Raw genomic sequence first — 19,189 nt, forward strand, 5'->3', positions numbered from 1 at the left:
CACCTGCCTTCTGTCACTACTTCTCTTCTAAACCTAACCTTAACTCCTGATATCTTTGTTGGCAAGGATTCTGCGTCTAGTTTGTACACAGAACTTTGGGAAAACAAGAACAAAAACAGGAGGAGGGCAAGACTGTGCGGCACTTGCTGCACAGCACTGTTATTTCAGGTATGAATAAATGCTCCAGAACTTCCTAAAAACAGTATGATATTTAGCCACATGGCTAATGGCCCTGGCCAGCATGAAAACCAGTTCCTTACAACACAAGTTTCTCCAAGTGCAGGACTGCATGTACTCTTGTGTTTGGTAGCTGCAGTCAGCTTTCCTGATGCTGCCACCTCCTCAGTTTGGGTGCAAATTTAAGCACAGAACAGGTATCTTGCATGTTGTTTCAGTACCAGGCCCTATTCAGTGTTCTTCTTTGTAAATTTATCACAGTTAAGTTTTATTTTGGGCTATAATATTCCTTATTTCTTATATCTCTAGCATCAGATTTAACTTATGTAGAAAACAGTTATATTCTTTAGTGTCTTCCTTTTTCTGCAACTTACCTTCTTCCAGCTACTACTACTCTTAAACACCAATAAATCTTCTAGGTTCCACTACTGTTTTTCTTTCTCTTTCCATTTTCCAGGTAGAATTCTAACTCCCTGTATATGGCCTCAGTCTGTACTTCTTCCCATTTAAACAAAGCCTGTGAAAATGTTATATTCCACTGCCGTAAACCATATGTGTAACTTTTCTTCACACCACAAGTTGTATTTGCTTGATGACTAATCCCCAGGTTTTAGCTGTGCTACAGTTTCCTTGAGAGTGCTGATTAATAGATTCAGAATTACTTTGCTCCTTATTATTTCTTTCAAATATTGTAAAAAGAATCTTCTAAATCACAGCTTCTGGCAAATACTTACATGACAAGCACACAGCTAAAACCAAAATTTTGCAGATGTCAAAATGTTTTACAATGCTTATGGATCACAAACCTTTCATGTCAAAATTGTCACCTCTCTCATCTTTCCTACTTACTGCTTCATACGGCTATATGAAATATGTGTGTTATTTTTGATTCTTGCCAATTTCTAAATTCTGAGCCTTAAATACTACCAATAGTTGCATTTATTAAAGGCTTAAGCTACAAATTAGATCAGATAGTTTTATCTACCAGCTACTATAGAAATAGCTGTATTTTTTTTCTTTCTTTTTCAGTAACTTATACAATAAGATCTGAAGATTTATGGTTCATCATACCAAACTATTTTCATTAGGAAGGAAAACTGGAAACATTATGTGTTAAACGAAAAAAAATCCATTTCACACAATTTCAAAACAGACATTGCTTCTAGCTACTAAATGCTGTTGTCATTTTTTGCCAGGTTAAAAGTTACTTGCAGCAGGATGCAAAACTGAATCAGCAAAATGGAGCTGAGAGAGTGATACAGGCTAACCATGTACCACTCCTTTTGCCCTCAGTCATGCTCCTGAGAAACACCTAACATTTGAAACATTCTATCATACAATAAAACCTGAAAATTTAATTACTGCTTCTAATCTCCCCTTTCATACAAATACCACCTCGAATCAACACTAGCCCTTTCAAAAAGTATTTTTCCTCAGATCTAAAATCTACCCTCTGTGATTATCCTGTGTTTCATTTTAACTTCCAAGATTGCATCTCGAGGGTCATAAGATACAGGCCCATCTGTAATCATTTCAAGGAACCTGTGCCATCTTTCAGAGACTGGAGTCACAGCAGCTTCATATGGATGGGAAACAGTGAAGTCAGGAAAGCAAGAAGACTTACTTGATTTTTAAAGATTCCAAAACATTTAATCAAACTACAAATCATTTAGACCAGAATATAAGTTTATTTGACCTTTTTAGGTGTTGGGTTTTTTTTGTTGGGGTGGTTTTTGGGATTTTGGTTGGGGTGGTTTTTTGTGGGTTTCATTTTTTGTGGTTTTTGTTTTTGTTTGGTATTTTAGAGTTTTTTGGGGGGATGGGTTTGGGGTTTTGGTTTTTGTTTGTTTTGTGTTTTGTTTGGTTTGGGTTTTTTAGGGGGGATGTTTTTTGGGGGGCAGGGAGGAAATTCTTTTGTTTGTTTTTTTTTGCAGGGAGTGGAGGGGTATGTGGGGTGAGATGAGATTACTCAATAGGTCTTTTCTATCTAATACCATCCAATCTCCACATTCTACACAAACAGGTATCCTTTTATTAGAATTAATAAAAGGACTACATAGGACTACTTCCCATAGAATTTTGCCCTCCCTCCTTTTTATTTTGCTATCTCCTTTTGCTTCAATGCAGCAAACTATTGCACAGTTTTAAAAATTTGCAGAAGCAAACAGAAATGCTTAATAAAAACATTTCACCAGTGTCAAGAGGCTAAATGCTGTTTTAACAAACACTGAATTTGGGAATTCTAAAACAATACATGTATCAAAGGACAGCAAAGTAACATCATTCCTTCTGGATTTTCTTTGAATTAAAAGGTAACAATCTCACATCTCTTTGCTTTTAATGTTAGCATAAAAAAATGTAAAAAACACTTGTACAGTTTGCCTTTAACTAAAGGAAGTATTTTTAAATCTTGTTTTTACCTTTAATTCCAAGGGATCTCCCAGTTTCTCATTGTATGTTAACACACTGAAATTTTAAACCTAACGTTGTCTTTTTGATTAAATGCAGCTGCTAAATGGCATTTAACAGACCATTAGCATATCCTGAATCTTACACATTATCTAAAACTCTCATTCCGTCTTCTATGCTTGGTGATATTAGACTTACATTAGTTTTCTAATTATCAACATCCTTGAGACTACATTAAGCTTGTATTTTTGGTGGTAAAAACCATTTGATGTTGGTATTTAAAAAATATTCTTTAGAAATGAGAGGGAACTCAGAGGTACTGTTCATTCATCTTGGAATTCTGTACAGATTCAATTACATTTATCTGAGTTACTTTTGCATAAAGAAATGTCCACAAAATTATAGAAGACAAAAATTACAGGACTCTACATGCTTCCTTTGATAGATGAGGTTTTACAAATAAAACCCTAGCTAAGGTCTAGGAAGGTGAAGAAAAATGTAATACTACAAGTTTATTTTTAAAGGGTCCATGAGATCTCATTTTTCTACAAGCCACCTTACCTGTACTCGTTTGTTTTTCCATAAGATACTGTAAGCCTCAAGAGAAAAGGGCAGGGGCCAATGATTAGTAATTAAAGTGATTACACTAAAACATGAGCTCATTCTAGATGCAGCATGGAACTGGTCAGCACACCAAGTAGCGTTCAAGACACAAAAGCATGCAGAGAGAACGCAGTCCACGATCCAAATCCTGGAGACACCAAGGCAATCCAGTCATATCATTTACGTACCTGCCTGTACTGCAACAACTAATGAAGGTTATTTGGTGAAATGCATTTACACATCTTAGGCAACTATCAACAAAATCCACCCTAAAAATCTGTGAAAATTCAGATTTATGTTCCTCCTCACTCCCACAGCGGAGCCCAATGTTTACCTGGAACACTTTTTACTGCAAAGGGAAACATTTCTTAGTCTTTTTTTTTTCTGTGTAACTGCATAAATCTGCAAATCGTGAGCCACTGCCTTTCAAACTATCCTCTTTGTATAACTATTTTGTCTTAGACACGGGACAAAAGAGTGGCATTTCTAAATGTTCTGTTCAGCTCTGTCTGGACTAAGTAACATTATTGGCAGACAAAAATTAAAGCTACATTAAGTTTATGAAGCAACATGGAAAACTGAGAACTATCCTAAGTTAGTTTTTCAGGGTTACTATGATTGATCCAAACCAAATAATCTGCATGCCTACAGTATTTCTTTAGAAGTATTTTCTATGGGAATTAGCAGGGACCAACACATTTCGTAAATCAGTTTGGTCCCACTGATCCCCCATTAGCATATACTGTGCTGGGACACATACTTAAATTCAGTAGAAACATGAACAAAAGATGTTGAAAATATACAGCAGTCTCCTTCAAAAAAGCTTTAGAAAGCATTGAACTCTGTGGCCCTGTATCAAGTAACAAAGCTCAGAGATTCACCTTGACTAAAATAATTTTAAGGCATGCTGGGTCAAAAGACTCCTCAGGTATATGGAGGAGCTATGTCTATAATTAAGATCAACAGGCAAGACACAGAACACTTCAGAGACAAATCTACACTTTTTATATTTCCTTTTTTAAGATTTTCAGTGTCAAATCTTACCCATGCCCTCCCATACCCTTCCTCCAGAGGATGCTGTGATGGTGTCTTAGGTGGCACTCACTAAGACAGTGAATGCTGCAGTAAAACAAGGGTCTCTCCCTCCCAAGCCTGCCCCAGCTGCAGCCACAACACTGCAAAGCAACCGCGGCATGCACTGTCTCCAAAAGCCATGCTGTGTCAAATGAGTGGAGGGAGATTTGCTGCACACAACGTAACTATCTCTCAGGTGGTGTTTACAAGAGAAGGAAGAGTAAGGTAAGAAGGGAGAAGGGAGAGAGCGACCTTCAGGTTCTTAAAGATCAATACCCTCTCTAACTGGTTCAGGGCTTTGGGCTGTTCCCCACTACTTAGCTCCAGTTTGTTGAGGAGACCTGAAGAAATCTGTGAAAGATAGGCAAATGCATGGTTTAAACAAAGCAAAATAAACCCAAAGAGAAGAATAACCTGGCAGAGTGCAAGGCTGCAGGGCACACTCCTGGCATGCACAGCAAAGAGATAGTGCAGGGTAACTGCACAGAGGGTAACAAGACAGAGCGTCACTTAACCGAGCGGAGAGCAGCCATCACTTGGTAAGGGCAGCCTTCCTAAATTCAGTCACCTTCACTCTACACCTTCTGTACACAGACCATACAAGGCCTGGTATCTGCTGTACATTAGCCTGATCTCTTCTAGCTTTCCATACACCATCCTACCATCATCACAAATCCTGTGACTTCTCCCACAGCAAGGGAAACAAGCAGTCATTAGTTTACCATACAAGAAGTAAAGCCCTAAGCTTTACCAGGTTTCAGATTCCTACAACCAAGCATTCAGTCTCTCAAAGCACTTCTATAATGGCTCTGAAATGTATGCTTACCCTATGCTGTCCCTTTTCTCAACTCATTGAAGTAAAACCAGAGTGGAAGCTATAAACTGTATATTCAGCATTAAGTTGAAAGGTGGTTATTTCTTCTCCAGCACTTTTCCCCATCCTATTGCTCTCCACAGCAGAATCTAGTACCTTTATTGACATTTTTCATATAGAATATAAAGAATATATAGAAGTATATATGGAGTTCCTCAATAGGACCTCAGTTCAATAAGAAATTACCACATTAATAATCATATAAGGTCACATAATGGTATTTGAAATACTGAATCTAGCTGCTAAAAACCTCACTGTATTGATCAAGATGGTAGCGTTGAATAAATCCAGAACTTCCACCCTCAGAAAACTGTACATTTACAGAAAAGGAGATAAAGAAAAGTCTACTTTGATTTGGCTGCCAATAGAGATGGCATTGATCATGTGAACTAAGGCTCTCACCACAGAATGCTGTCCCTTCTATAAGTCACCACAGATTTTTCTATAAAAGCCAATTTCATGCTTTCATGCTATTTCACCAGCCTCAAAAAGTTTCCCTTCCACACAGGAGGAACTGGACAAAAACATATGCCAAGAGGTCAGTATTAGACCAGTAGTGAATGAAGAATGATGAAAAAGAAGCTGGAGAGAGAGCAGAAGACAGCAGATAACCAGACAATGACACCATCAGGTCCCAGAACTTGCTGGGGTTTTCTAGCCCACAGCACTGATGGCTGTTCCCAGAATCCAGACTGTCTCACTTAGGCAGCAGTATCATTAAAAAGACTTGCCACTGGACTATCTGGACTTAATCCTACAGAATTAATGAATCTATGTCCATTTATGTGGTTAAACATGCTCTTTCAGTGAACCGGGACTTGTAGAAACGAAGAAATACAAGTGTGAAAACAAACAAAATAGAAATGAGCGCAAGCCAAAGACAGGAGCAGAACAGTCAACACAGTGCTGAGTCTTACCTTCTTCATGTTCGTTCCCATGTAGCTTTTGGGCTCTTCTTTAAACTGAGGCAACCTGAAATACAAAGAGCAAGCCAAAATACATAAGCTTATATGGATTAACAAGAAGGGGAAAGAAACAGGCCCATCTTTCCAGTTATGCTGCAGGTACTAGAAAACCCAAATTAGGTTTTCTTCACAAAGAGGACTCTCCTAATTTCTTTTCCTGCCAAAATCTGCCAAGGGAAAGAACCCAAACAAATACAGATGAGATGTGCTGTGCACACTATTACTGCTAATGGCTGGTTTTCTATATTGATTTTCCTGCCATGTAAAGACCATTTATTTTCCTTCAGTGTATGTTTTCAGCAGTGCACTACTTACATTTGTTCAAAACAGATTTCTCTGATGCTACTAAAAAGAGCTGCTGAGTCAGTGCCATCCACACCAAGACTCCTGCAGTGTACCTGTTATTAACTAGTCATGGCAATTCCTCTCTTTGAATTTGTAGAAACCCCAGCAGTTATCCTGTGTTCTGCATCATATAAACACAACTATGGAGGGCAGCAGATGATGTACATTAAATTGAATCTTTGGAGATAAGCAGTTCCCATCTCAGAATGAGGTAGACTGCTCTCACCTGGGCTACCAAATGACAGCATGTACAGCTCTACAATGCCACACACCCTGCTCTCTCTTCTATTGTTTCTTTACTACAATTCTGTCTTTACTTGATGAGGGTATAAAAGCCTAAGAGCACAGCTTTGGCTGTTTCTTTTTCTGGAAAACAAGATGGCCAAATCACCCCTGCAGTTGCTGCCTTTGCTTTGTATCTCTATCCCAATGTCCACAGGCACAGATGGTGATGGTGTCTCTGAGCCTTGTCAAGAAGGACAGAGGAGAGGATTACACAGTAAGTAATGAAAAAGCACCAAGTAAAATTCACATATGCATTTGGAGAAAAAGTAATGTGGTTTCTCCTCTTTGAGGAGATTGATTCTGCCTATGCCCAACATTCATCCAGTGCACGATGCAGGGCACAGAGAAGAGAAGAAAACTGAGATCCCATTGGAACTGTGTGACAACAGGGAAAAAAAACGATGCAATTGTGTTTCATAAGCTGTCAGTTTCACCAAAATATTTTTCTACTTAAAGTATATATATGTACCTGTAAAAATGTCCTTTTTACAATACCCAGGGAAAGCCTGTGATTACTTCACTATTTGGAGAAACAGTTTTCAAGTTAATTAACTTACTTGAGTTTTAAAGAAGTCATCTTAATTATCTAAAGGGTGTTGAAAAGGGCAGAACGTTTGTCCAAGACACAAGATTTCAAGAGGTTTAAATGTTCTTTGATGTGTGAGGTCAAAGCTCTCAGCTTAGAAATCAGTGTGTGGGTATTCAACACCATTTCTGTTCTCTCTGCTAAAGAGAGCTATATTTTTAGAGCACCTTTTTTTCAGTGAAGTTTGCATTCTCTGTCCTGAAACTGGTTCTCTATCCTAAAGCTCTTCATTACTTGGCTGTCCATCTCTCCTTAAAGGACACCTTAAACCAGGCAACCTTCCCTACCTCTGTCTCCCTGCAGTCTGACAGGGTCAGCCCTAGAGAAAAGTTCCAAATCCTTCATCCCCTTCCACCTCTAAATAATGACCATTTTGGATGATTTTTCTGAGGGCCCTTAAGTGGAAGTGTGGAATCTTTCTGTCCTTAGAGGGCCATCTCAGCAATGCTGAGGCAAACACAAGCAGGTTTACCTTGTGAAGAGCAGCTGCACCATGTCGACCAGAGTGTGCTCTGCAGATTTTCTCAATAACTCTGCGAAGACAAAAACAAATAACACAGGTGTCATTACTCAGTGTGATATTATCAAGAGGCTTCTTCAAGCAGACTCCCCTCCGAGTCTTGTTTACAGAGATTACGGCAAATTTATTAAAACCAGCTCCAACCCCGCGTTACTGCAAACGGTCACGGCATCACACGGTGGCGCTACACAGCTGGGGAAAAGAGCAGTCCAAACTTGTACAGCGAATGCCCAACAAATCTTCCATGAAGTTGTAGAAAGACACAATAATATAAAGCTCAGCAGCTTTCCATGGATGCATGCTCTACAACAGAACTAGTTAATGCTGAGGAAGCCTGATCAATTTCTTAATGGCAGAAGTATGAACAAACCTACCACTGAGCCTCATTTCGAAGCATATGCGGAAACAGGACTGCATGATCTCGCACACCGACTCATTGGTGAGGTGGGCTCCCACTGGGGTGAGCAGCAATGTCCTCAACACCTGCGAAGAACAGCACCCACATGTACCACACTGCAATGATGCATGCATTCCCAAGAGGGGGTTGGTTTCCTCAAGAAAGACTGACATGAGCAGAAAACCTAAGGAGGCTTCTCCCGGAGTTATTTTAAACTGAATGCTGTGCTCAAGAAGCCAATTAGGAGACAAGAATGATCTCCTGACCCACTTCTTAAAGAGGTCCAATACACTGCATGCTACCCAGTATTTAAATTCAGAAACTAGATATGTGCTCAGAAGTACACAGACCAAAGAGGTATACAGTCCATAGTTTTGTCTCTACAAAAAACTTTTCTCAAAAATAAGTCTGAGAGCTCCATATTCTTAATTAACCCCCCAACACAGACCATGCACAAGGTAGGATTATCAACACTACCACATTATCAAGTTCATAATTTTAAAATAATTTAATTTAGGCTTTTAACTATTTTCATTTGGAAAAGCTTTTACCACAGTATATGAGCCATCTGTTTAAAAATAAAGTCTGTCACTAAGCTCCTGCAGAGTCAAAACATTGCTCCCTCCTCTTCATCTCTATGTAACAGGATATGTTCCACAACAGGCAGCAACCATTATGGTAATTACCATTTCTCTCCTCTTACCTGTAGGATTTTCATCAAGACAACCTCATCGCTCGCATGATCTGTGCCCACAAATCGAGCATGAGTGACAGCATCTGCCATGTTCTCCATCCCCTCTGCTGTGCCCTCATGGCTGGGATCTGAATAACAGAATAATAGAGATGTGTCAGGGAACAGCCATCTACAGTCTACCACCTCTGTGGGGAGACATCTACATGGAGATACTGTGTGACCTTCAGCTTCCTCAATTTATGTGACTTGCACTGAGTTGACCCGACAAGAACATAACTCACCTCCCACTAACAGAAAGGCTTTATAACCAGGAGCTTTCAGAAAGATGCATCAAGAATCTACTTACATTTGCAAAAAAATATAACTTAACAAATAAAATAATTACAATTCCATTGTTAATGGTTCTCTATATTTTAGAACTCCTAAGACTGTGTCCTGTTCCCTACAATATAGCACAATCAGCTATTAAATGCATTCAGGGCCTCCTTGGGTATAAAGAAAAAACAGCTTTTAAACATAGAGAACCTAAAATTTACTCTCATGAGAAGAAAATGCCAAACAGGTTCCACTAAATTGAGAAGGGAAAATTGTCTCTTGTTCTACATCCCTCTCAAGGAATGAGAGCTGGGAAGGAACAGACCAGTAGCTTTCCCCAGAGAAAACAGCGGACAGACACAATCACAGTTTAGATATCAGAGTTGCAGGCGTCCCACTCCAATCATTCATCAAGGCTCCTTCTCTCCATTTCAGTCTTTTGCAGCTAGAAACAATGGTGCAGTTGAGAGAATGTTTAGGATGAGATTGTTGCTAGTAACTGTATCTCGTGCTACATTACAGTGGCTTCACAAAAGCTGCCTCTGGCTTTGATTTCATTCTCACTTAGACAATATGGCACTGGGCAAGAATCTTGATACCCTTTTACCTAAACAGTCATTAGGAAAGAAAGGAGACAACCTAAACATTGCTTAATACCTCATTAATTGGCAATGGGGCCTCTTGAACTCCAGCAACAATGCTGACAGAGGAACCAAGCAAGGCCTTGTAAGCTTTGCAGAGAAGCTTTACAGATTCCCTCTTTGACTCCAGTAATGTTCACATCTAGGAAGGGCTATAAGTCCTTGGTATTAAAGAAAGCTGCCTTTATTGTGGTTCAGAGACAGCAGCCTCTACCACACCCCTATCCTGAGCAGCTGCAGGGTAAGAAATTTCTCATAGTTGCATAAAACTGAAATGGCACCGGTGTACTTCAGAATCACATAAATCTCCATAGGAACAGCACTTTGCCACTGCCTCTTTTTACGCATCCCTTTTAAGAACAGAGCTTGCTTACTTTTGACATTGTTCACACACACACACAGAAATCTTGTATAGTTTAGAGCAAGTTCCCCTCCTGGTTTGCCATACAAACTTCACTGAGCTTTTAAGAAGGCTGTTCTAAAACCAATTGGTCACTTTTCACTCGGTTTAGCAGCAGCACACAACAGGATACAAAACTGGAAGCATTAGGTAAGAGGCCTGGCTGCCAAAAGCAGACCTCCGCATACCTTCAATAATGGCTTATAATCCAGTGAGAAGCTACTACTCTTCTACCAGAGGCAATAAAATCAGTCATAGGTTGGTGAGTCATGCAGTCTTATTCATGGAGGTAACAGCATAAATCACCAAAGGTGATATAGGCTCATTCTGAATTGTCTTAATTAAATTAGGCAAGGACCAGTGGTGTTACAATGCCAGCACCTACATTGGCTTTGCTGTTAACCAACCTCAACAACCACAGTGGAAAGCAGCCCAGTGGGAATCAGGACGAAAAAGCAACTTCTTGCTGAAAAGGCTCCCACAGGCAGCACACACAGATTCACTTCCATTGTCACCTTTTCCAGGAGATGGGAGTTACTCTAATCTTAGGGATATATTTAAACATAGTTACGGATAAACAGTCTGCATGAAAAGGAAATGCAAACAAGTTGTGCACATGCTTCTATAACAGATCTGTGAGTACTGCTTTGCTGTTCTAGCCCCTACCTTCAACACCTCTCTCCCAACACACATCACGCCTGACTACTTCAGCTCTGGCTCCCTGGAACAGCACTACAAATTCAGGTCAATTTATAAAGCCTCTTGAGTTCAATTAAAAGCACAGATGCTTCTACTTTGCAGAAACAAGATACAGACAAAAATCTTTGTTCCCTTGTGAGAAAACAGTACAGAAAGATGTATCGATGCCTGCTCAGAATCACTAACAAGAAGTTTGAGTGAGCACAATAACAGTTTGGAAATTGCCATCCACAATGCAAAGATCTAGACACCCCATCTAGATACATACATTTCACATCAGGTGCAGTCTTACAACAGGTGGGCAAAGGAACAAACAGAAATCAGAAAATCCAGGCTCTGAACCAGAGGGAATTCAGGAAAGCCAGAAGCCTGCTCAGTAACACCTTTAATGGAACTAAAATAAATCACCAAGGAGAGCGAAAAGGTGGAGGGGAGAAAAAGCCTTAAACTCCTTAAACAGGAAGTCCTCTCACTGGAAGCTGAGCAACAGCTATTTACTAACAGATATGCAGTTTCCAAGAACATCAGAGAAAGCTAACTTAAGAAATTGAGCCAGAAGCTGCAGTAGACAACAAAAAGAGCACTTACTTTTTCTGAAGGAAATACAGAAAAGCCTAATTCTGAAATTTAGCCACTAGTCTTCCTATAGCTAAGGTTTAAGCTCATCCAGTAGGCTGACAGCTCACTAGCTACTGCAAAACTGCTGAGCAAGGAAATAACTAATCTCAGGGATAAAAATCAGTTGGAGTTTAGTATTACCACACAGTTTTCTAGTACTTTAAAAGTTATTGTGTAATTTATCAACTAAATTGTAGAAGAAGTGTTTAGAGCAGAGGAGAATCACTGTAATGCTAACTATTCCTGCTAAAACACACACATGGTGAATATCAAGTAATTGTATCTGAGCTGTGATTGCATGCTATACCATTAGTGAATTTGCAATTCAACCTAGATCAGAAGTCTTAAACTCTACTCAAGAATTATTCTTTTCTAACCAGTTTTAAAACATACTCCTCAGAAATACTGTCCTAAAAAGGAGACAGATAACCACCTTCTGACATGTGACAGAATAAAAAAACCAGTAAGACTGCACAAGGATTAGCAATTAAATACTTTGGAAATGGGAAAAGAAAGCCATTTTAAACAAAGATATTTATCAGAGGAATTTGGCCCTTTCATTGCACCCTGGTTTTCAAGCCAGTGTGTACAGCAAAACCAACCACTCACAGAACAGACAAAGCTAACGTCACTTTTTTAAAATGTGCTGGCTTCACCTGTCATTATGCAGCCCCAAAACACGCTATAATATCTGCCACACTGCAATTTCCCTACCATGGTTATGCTGGCATTCTTCTCTCTTGCTCTGTATAGTTTGAAATAGATTTGTACATTAAGAACAGTTTTAAGCATTTCCTATGTTTAGGCAAGCAGTCTTTAGACTACCTGTAGTCTCATATTACAAAAAGAAATTGTAATACCAAAAAGCTTTCATTTAACAACACAACCTTGCCAGATGTTCAGCCAGCACCACTAATCCCAGTCTAACTGGTATCTGGAGCAGCACAAAGGACAAGGCTGCTCTGAATGTCACCTGAAGCAACAACGAGGGTCTTAGATTACAGGTTATGCCCCAGAAAAAAAGCCAGGCTGAGAGTCTTCCACTGCCTACTACAAAGACACAATCACCAACAGTTAAAGGGATGCAGTCTTGTTGGAGTGACCCAATTAATATTCTAAACAACAGGTAGCTAGAGAAAGGCTACAAATTCTAAACTCCATTTTTTCCTCTTGCTGCCTCAAATCAAGCATTTGTAGTCAGTTGCCTGTGCAGACATTTGCCTGGACATGTGATACAGATCCTAAAAGCCCAGAAGAGTCCACCCCTCAACTGTAATGCTGGAAGTCATATAGTTTGCATTATTGCTTAAAAAATAAGCCTGTAAAACATGTCCCCCTGAAGAATTAAGATTTCTTTATTGCCCTAGGAACTTATGTCATTATTGCATCATTCTAGTTATATTTTTGTACTTAATTATATCAAATACTACCCACTAACTGAAGTCTTCATTCAGTAGATTTTCATCCAACACTTCAATCTTTTTTCCTGCAAGTCTCTATTTTTGCTCATTTTAGTTTTGTGTCTTTCCCGCAAAAGTGATTTGCACTGATGTAAAGCCCAGTCTTTATCTGCCTTCATGCTATCTCTAAAGAACTAAATATTTAAAACAACCAAAAATTCAAAGTGTTGCCTTACAATGCAAAGGTGAAAAAGTACTGAGGGGTCTGAACTCAGGGGGAAGGAAGACTGTTAAAATTAATTTTCCTTAAGTGAGACTATGTATAAACAAACATGGATAACAGGTTTTGTAATTTGCACAGGTATGATCACAAAGTACTAACAGAACTTACAGAGAAAAATCGAGTACCACCAACAACGGGATGACACATTGATGGCAGACAGAAAGCCAGCTAATGAGTTACAGCCAGCTGAGCCACGGGAACTGACCACATGCATATGATTAGTCCTTCACAGATACAAAGAAAACTGTGCAAATTCGAAAGTTTGATCAGCAGCAATACAGTCTCTGCCATGACAGTTGTGGAAAGTGAAGAGTACTGGCACAGCACTGGACAAGGTCCGGGACCAGGCAAAAAATCATCCTCACTCTAGAGCAGAAATATTAGTCCACAAAACTAAATAAATCCTACTGTGTTTCTACATGTTACAGCATTGTAATCTGAGCTGGTATTCTTCCCTCCCTGGCCCTTTTGCTTGGAGGGCATTAAAAGGCAGCTGGTGATCAGCACAGTCCTGCAGCAGGCCCTAAGCACACACAGCAGTCGGGGCAGAGCAGAGGCTTTGGCTCTGTCTCCAGACACGGCTCTAGCACCACGAAAGATCAGCCAGTAAGAAATTAAGAAACTGCAGATGCTGATTTCCCCAGTGTTAATGACAATTTTCTAATCTCCACATTAAGACTGCAAGCATGTATCCTGGCCAAAGACACAGCTCACAGAGATGCATTTGGCTGGCATTTTGGTAAATCCCAAGAAGTCACATAACATACCTATTAGTGCATATGAGAGGAACTTATTCACAGAGGTGAGTGCCAATCCAGTTATGGGGCCTGTAGTGTCTTCAGAACGGATTACTTCCAGAAAAGGCCGAAGAAAGACATTAGGTTCAATTTCAGATAGCTCTGTAAAATAAAAATAATTTTAAAAAGACAATTAGACTTGATTCATTAGGATTCATTTTCTCTTTAGGAATATACAGTAAGTTTCATCTCAGAGGGAAAAAAGCCTGTTCTAGGTTAATTTCAGAAGGCTGGTGGGAAGGTCAGGGCTGCTTTTGCATATACACACACACAAACACACACATAGGTATATGTGCGTATTTTAAAAGCAATGCTTTGGAAAGTTCACTTTCTTGCAATCTTCAAAACAGCTTTCTGGAGCCTTCTAAAATCTGATTGTAGGAACACTCTGTAAGCGCCACATTTATGCCTAAATTTATGCTTTAACTCATTGGCAGATGCAGCTGCATTTTCCTATTAGTATTGGAACTGTGTGAACCCATAAACTATATAGACCCTGTCCCACCTTCTGCCACCCCTGTAACATCCTACTACAGATAAAACCCCACACTAATCACATGCAAAGTACAAATGTACAACCAGGTTCACTGGACCTCTTGCAGCTCTTTGCCTGAATACAAATTGCATTTCTGCAACAGTAAAAGTTTGCTTGGCAAAGACAAGAAAACCTCACAAGATAACCTAACTTTAAAATTCTTCTGTCTTGCTCTCAAAATAACTGTATAAGCCTCTCAACCAAACAATTAAAAAGGGCACTCCTCTACTTGCTGCTTTGGCCAGCAAGGATTCCCTCTAAAGCTGCAGTACAAGAAGGCACTGAGCTATTGAGCTGGAGAAAAAACAACTAACAAGCTTCCTGAACTTTCCAGGATGATCAAGAGACACTTTGGGAATGGAAAAGAAATACAGAAGAGAATAACCAGAACTAGAGAAACTGACCAAGAAAAAAAAAAAAAAAACCAAAAAAACCAAACCAAAACAAAAACCAAGCCCAACCAAATAAAACAGGAGGAATCAAGATAAGAGGAGCCCTGAGGGGGATTTAGAAGAAAAAGCATTAAAAAGCAGGTGAATGCAACCACAACACAGCTAGTACATAGGCACAGAAGAATGCATTAAAAGTAACCTGAATAATTTGGAGACCAGAAATATTTAAGTACAACACTTGGCTCAACTTGCTGAAACATACCTTTTATTCCTAATAAAAGTTAACAAGTCTAATGGCTAATAGTGTCACAGGATCACTGGCATTTATACCCTTAATCAAATAATCAAATATTGAACTTATCTGTCATATGAGCTTCTTTGAGGCAGGGAGAAAAAAAGACTGCAATTCCTAAATCCTTAGACAAGCTGCTTTTCTATCTACCAACATAATTCAATTATTTTGCTGAGGGGAAAAAACCCAAACCCCTTATTCTGAGATAAGTGAAATTCCATTTTATCACAGTTCCTACTGAGAAGCCTTAAGTATCAAAGCAAAAAAGTCTGCCAGTATGTTAACAAAGTATGTTAGCATAACTGTGTCAAATTATGGCAAGGAAGCAAAGGAGGAAAAACTATACAGGGGCTTAGGTTTTAAAAGTTAAGAGCACAGAGAAGAATATCAACATGCTGTTAACTAAAGAAAAACTGCAATTAAAAAGGGACTTTGGAAATCATTATGCCATCTCTTACGTTTCAGCCACCAGCTCAAATAAGACCAACACCAGTCACTTGTGAGGGGTTAAAAGGAACATGATGATTCAACCTTTTTGGCTTAAGAACAACTCCCCCAGTTTGTCAGATAATATGCTGGTGTAACATTACAATTGTGTCACCTCTCAACAGCACATGGAAATCCAGATGATCATAAGATATACTTACATTAATACTTATTTAAGTGTGTTTTATAGAACAGTTGACTGGTTACAAGCACTTGGGCAGCATTAAATACAGTAAGACTGCTAGGAGACAAAACTCAATTTCTTCTTTCCCAAAACTGATCCTTTCTACAGACCAGACTATAATCCTGCCAATTCCTCCAGCCTTGTTCAAACCAGTGAGTCCCAGGATGAAAAAGCTGCACTTGATTAGTAAGAAAAATGGGACTTCAGCAGATGTACATCACTGCACGATAGAATGAGACGATGAAGACACACTTGGTAGCAGAGGATGTACAGGGCATCACACTCTTCATTAATACATCTTTTGGGACAACAAATAGATATTTTCTTTACAAGAGTAGGGGGAGTATGAAGTTTTTCCTTTCAGTTAGAATTGTAAATCTCAGTGTTGTTAAAGATCAGATTCCCTTGCAGTTTAACTGAAATTCGCAACTTATATCAAGATCACAAAACAGCTTGTCATAATTAGGATTTAACTTAGGCACATATTGTGGATTACACCGCAACTTTCGCCGCTTTCCCTAATATTTAGAGATCCCAGAGTTTACGATAACAAAGCACTTTACACTAAGCTCTCTGAAACTGATGGTTTATGCTGTAAAACTGTTTAGACTGGATAGTTGGTACTGTGGTATAAAAAAAAAATCAAAAACATGCCAGACAAAAAGAGAGCATTTTTACTGCACTAAAAGCCATTTTTACTGTCTGAAAGATCTAAGTGTCAATGAATCATCAATCTCATTGCTCACACCTGAGGAATATTCAATTAATTACTACTATGAGCCCTTACCAGAAGCATTTGTAAGCACTGAGGACTTACAAGGGTCACCAGCTCCCTTTTCAAGGCAGAACTTAATCTTGATACTGGTTCTTTGCTTCAATAGGAAGTTTGGAAGCGCAGAGAAACACTGATACTGAAAATATTCTTGATGTATCCTCTCTTGAAACAGATTACTTTCACGGGCTAAAGAAGGTTCAGCATCTGAAAGTGTCACTAAAGCTACCTGGATTTTTAAATACACTTACATACTACAGCCACTGGGTTTTTAACACAGTGACAGTTATGCAAACAAGCCAGTAAATCAAACATATATATTGTTCTTTTAATTCAATCCTGTTGAGGTCAATGAAGTTAGTTCAGAAGCTCTTTCCTCAACAGGTTTTCTTAGCCTTGTACACCAAAGGTGGCAGTGTCCAGAACAAACATGCCAGCCCTTGTGGATCAATAGCTACAACTGCAAGGTGCACTCCACTCAGGCTTTTCCACTACAGCTCAGGTTTGATCTAGAGCACAGAACAGTAGGAAATGAACAGCATTCTCTTCACAATACTTTGGTGAGACCGTAGTCTTTAGAGGGAATTGTTCTGCTCAACAACTTAAAACTTCACAAAAGAGACACCATAGACGTCTTGCCATGACCTAACTGTAAAAGCAATCCTGTGCTCTCCTGAAAATATCCAGGAACTTCAGAAAATGTAGAAAAATAATTTATTACATTAATAATTCTTTGTGACAAAACAAAGACTATGTAAGGCACACACTAAATGTTTGGAAGTACATACTTGATGTTTGTAACAACAGTCCAAAAAAAAGTAGCTCTGAATTTTCAACTCTGGTTCTTCTTCTGCCACATTCAGGTTCAGGCATTACAAGTGAGGTAACTATAACCAATGAGAGAATTGAGAACTGTTTATACAGACGTTTCTCCAAGTATATTTTCTAGCAAGAGACATTTCTCAGTGTTTTAACTAGAAAATACAGGATGGCTCTCTACTTAATTAACCAGTTTCAGCTCTGGGGAAAAAAAACCAACCAAATAAAAAATCCATCCGAAAACCCACCAAACCTGCAAGCGTGACTTCAGCCAAGGGTATTACAAGAGGAAACACTGAATAACTATCCAAAAAGAGAACAAAATTTCACAAGGGACTCCTTCAAGCAGCCTTCCTTTGAAATCTACTCAAAGCCGGGGAAAAATTATATCAAAACATTACTTAGACTCAAATGAAGAGTCTGGTCTGCTTAGGGGACCAGCTGGAAAGCACTTCCCATTCTTTTCACACAGGTCTTTTCAACAAAATTTCAGAGAAGCAAGTGGAGACCAGAATCAGCACAACACTCAGAAATGCTCAGCTACCTTAAAGCAGTGCATGGAAATGGCGAAGACAGGAAAGAGTATCTTAAGTAATGTATCAAAAAGCCAACTCTTCAGGCTGGCAATTTTAATGAGGACACAAGTCCTTTGAGATCACAGTGCTTTCCTTCATTCTTCCCATGGATTATTTGCACTTAGACACACATGTCTATAATGATATTTAATCAACTAATTCATGTTTAAGCACCTAACTCCCATTTCAGCAATCCCATCCAGCCATTCTGGCACTTCAGCAAACAAACTGCATCAGACCTCTGGCGTCCCTTTTCTCCTGAAGTGCAGGAGCAGGTCTCCCTCGGACCAGTTTTCTTATTGTTAGCACACTGTTGGCACATTCCTGATCTAAAACGCTCACATAAGCTGCTTTCTCTGGCAGTTCAACTCTTCACTCCTGAATGACTCTTATCAGGATCGGCTATGCGTTCCGAATCAGAGTAAATGAACAAGAAAAAATTGTTTATGACAAGTTATTTCAACATCATTTGTCCCGAGGACAGGCAACTGCAACCCAAAGCACATGACCTGGACTCCTCTTATGCAGCAGCTGTTGGCCTTTGACGCCCAGCCTTCAGAAAGGCTGCTGAGCTGTATCCCACGCACCTCTCCAGCACACACGAGCTCAGACAACAGCAATGCTTTGAGCATGCAGCATTAGTTCCCTGCTTGCAAACTGAACTCTACAATGAGGAGACATTCTCTTTTCTTAAGGTGAGAAAAAGACAAAGATAACACTGTAACAGGGCAGAAATCCAGCTTTTCCGGACTCTTGCCTTGGGGCTCAATCAGTTCATGCCACAGAAAACTGAAGTATCAGCAAGTGCTTCCTGGGTCATCCTCAAAACCATTTTCTGCAAACACTGCCATTCTGGCCTACGTGACATGCACTTTATTCTCAGTTCACCCAACAAACACCAAAACATTTTGTCTTTTCACTCAAAGGATGAGAAACCCCTGCAGTCTGTATCAGCAAGTCAGACTGAATATGTTACAAGGAAAAAGGACAAAATTGTACTTGTCTTTTAAAATGGTCTAAAAGTATGGAGTGGTCACACTTCCTGGATTTTC

At 39.4% G+C, this 19,189-nt stretch overlaps 1 protein-coding gene across 2 annotated transcripts in view; it reads right to left on the reverse strand.

Moving 5' to 3' along the window:
- Positions 1-19,189, reverse strand: part of GBF1 (golgi brefeldin A resistant guanine nucleotide exchange factor 1) — a 102,213-nt gene that overhangs the window by 28,805 nt on the left and 54,219 nt on the right. For both annotated transcript variants that reach the window (XM_053949442.1, XM_053949441.1), the window contains exons 4-8: positions 14,053-14,184; positions 8,939-9,057; positions 8,213-8,321; positions 7,791-7,851; positions 6,055-6,109 (exon numbers count right to left, since the gene is read on the reverse strand). In XM_053949442.1, the coding sequence (XP_053805417.1) occupies positions 6,055-6,109; positions 7,791-7,851; positions 8,213-8,321; positions 8,939-9,057; positions 14,053-14,184 (476 nt within the window). The remainder of the gene's footprint in view (positions 1-6,054; positions 6,110-7,790; positions 7,852-8,212; positions 8,322-8,938; positions 9,058-14,052; positions 14,185-19,189) is intronic.

This window comes from Vidua chalybeata, chromosome 8 (assembly GCF_026979565.1).
Source record: "Vidua chalybeata isolate OUT-0048 chromosome 8, bVidCha1 merged haplotype, whole genome shotgun sequence".
NCBI classification, from domain to species: domain Eukaryota; kingdom Metazoa; phylum Chordata; class Aves; order Passeriformes; family Viduidae; genus Vidua; species Vidua chalybeata.